Source organism: Penaeus monodon, chromosome 17 (assembly GCF_015228065.2).
Source record: "Penaeus monodon isolate SGIC_2016 chromosome 17, NSTDA_Pmon_1, whole genome shotgun sequence".
Lineage (NCBI taxonomy): Eukaryota > Metazoa > Arthropoda > Malacostraca > Decapoda > Penaeidae > Penaeus > Penaeus monodon.
The window spans coordinates 44,028,985-44,030,471 of record NC_051402.1 but is presented as its reverse complement, the minus strand read 5'-3'; the positions used below and the strand labels follow the sequence as shown (position 1 = coordinate 44,030,471).

Below are 1,487 nucleotides of genomic sequence, written 5' to 3'. Positions count from 1 at the left end.
ACTCCCCTAAATCATTAATTGAAGGCAGTGGGAGAAGGAATTACATTTTACTGTAGTTTCCCCTAACACTTGATCTTTTTTCGACAGATTTTGTATACATTATTAAGTCTATTATAGAACATAGTTAGTAGCAACCCGTTAAAAATAACATTTTTAACTGGAAAATCACTAGAAAAAACAACAACATACATACATATACCATCTTTATCTTTCCTTTAGCATTCTGGTGTGTCATTATGGTTTTATGATAGATTTTAACCGCGGCAGAACGGCTTGACTGATCGTCCTTGTCATGCGGCTCAAAAATGAACACCTAAAAAGTGGGGGGTGGAGGGGGGGAGGTAAGTCACGTGATTGCATAGAACACGTATCGAAATTGTCAATGTGCACATGCATGGTATATAATGATGATGATAATGAGAATGATAATGATACTACTTTTACTACTAAAACTACTACTAAATACTATTACTACTACTATTATTACTAACTGCTATTATTGCTACCAATACTACTAATGACAGTACTACAAATAATTATAGAAGTGATAATTAATGATAATTTAAACAACGAAAACGATTTTCATAACTCCTGCTACTACAACTTCTACTACTACTACTACTACTACTACTACTACTACTACTACTACTACTTCTACTACTACTTCTACTTCTACTACTACTACTACTACTACTACTACTACTACTACGTAGAATATTAATATTAATGATAATGATAATGAATCACAGCCAACCAATCAACCGAACCGAACACAACCAAGCTAAAATACAACCTTGCAACTCATCTGTTCGTGAACTCTCAGGCCGAACGAAGTGTCTAGTCCATCAGTGAAGAAATAGATGAGACAGTCACCCCTTGACAGGTATTTCGGGGTCGTACATACCCAGTTGCCTCTGAGGTTGTGGTGCGGGTGGTATCCGGGGGGGAACTGGGTCTGGAGGTTGGGAAAAGGGTTGTTGTTTTGTTTATTGTTGTTCTTGTTGTTGTTTGTTTTTGTGTTTGATTATTTTTTGGTTATTATTGCCCCATCTCTCTCTCTTTTTTTTCTCTCTCCTCTCTCTCTCTCTCTCTCTCTCTCTCTCTCTCTCTCTCTCTCTCTCTCTCTCTCTCTCTCTCTCTCTCTCTCTCTCTCTCTCTCTCTCTCTCTCTCTCTCTCTCTCTCTCTCTCTCTCTCTCTCTCTCTCTCTCTCTCTCTCTCTCTCTCTCTCTCTCCCTCCCTCCCTCCCTCCCTCTTTCCCTTCCTCCCCCTCTCTATTTCTCCCCCTCTCTCTTTTACAAGAACTTACAAGGCTTTCGCATTCGGACGAAGTGTTGGAAAGGAACTTGAAGAAGGCGTCAGGGGTCCGTAGAGTTTTATGACTGCAGAGTACTGATTCGTCTGAAAGAGAAAGGAGTTATGGTTGTCTGTATCTATGTATTTATTTATCTATGTTTGTCTGTATATCTATTGATCTATCTATATGTTT

At 38.7% G+C, this 1,487-nt stretch overlaps 1 protein-coding gene across 1 annotated transcript in view; it reads right to left on the bottom strand.

The window, feature by feature from the left end:
- Positions 1 to 1,487, bottom strand: part of LOC119583387 — a 4,302-nt gene that overhangs the window by 1,704 nt on the left and 1,111 nt on the right. Inside the window, exons 3-5 of the mRNA XM_037931858.1 lie at positions 1,308 to 1,399; positions 794 to 955; positions 200 to 313 (exon numbers count right to left, since the gene is read on the bottom strand). Of these exons, the coding sequence (XP_037787786.1) occupies positions 200 to 313; positions 794 to 955; positions 1,308 to 1,399 (368 nt within the window). The remainder of the gene's footprint in view (positions 1 to 199; positions 314 to 793; positions 956 to 1,307; positions 1,400 to 1,487) is intronic.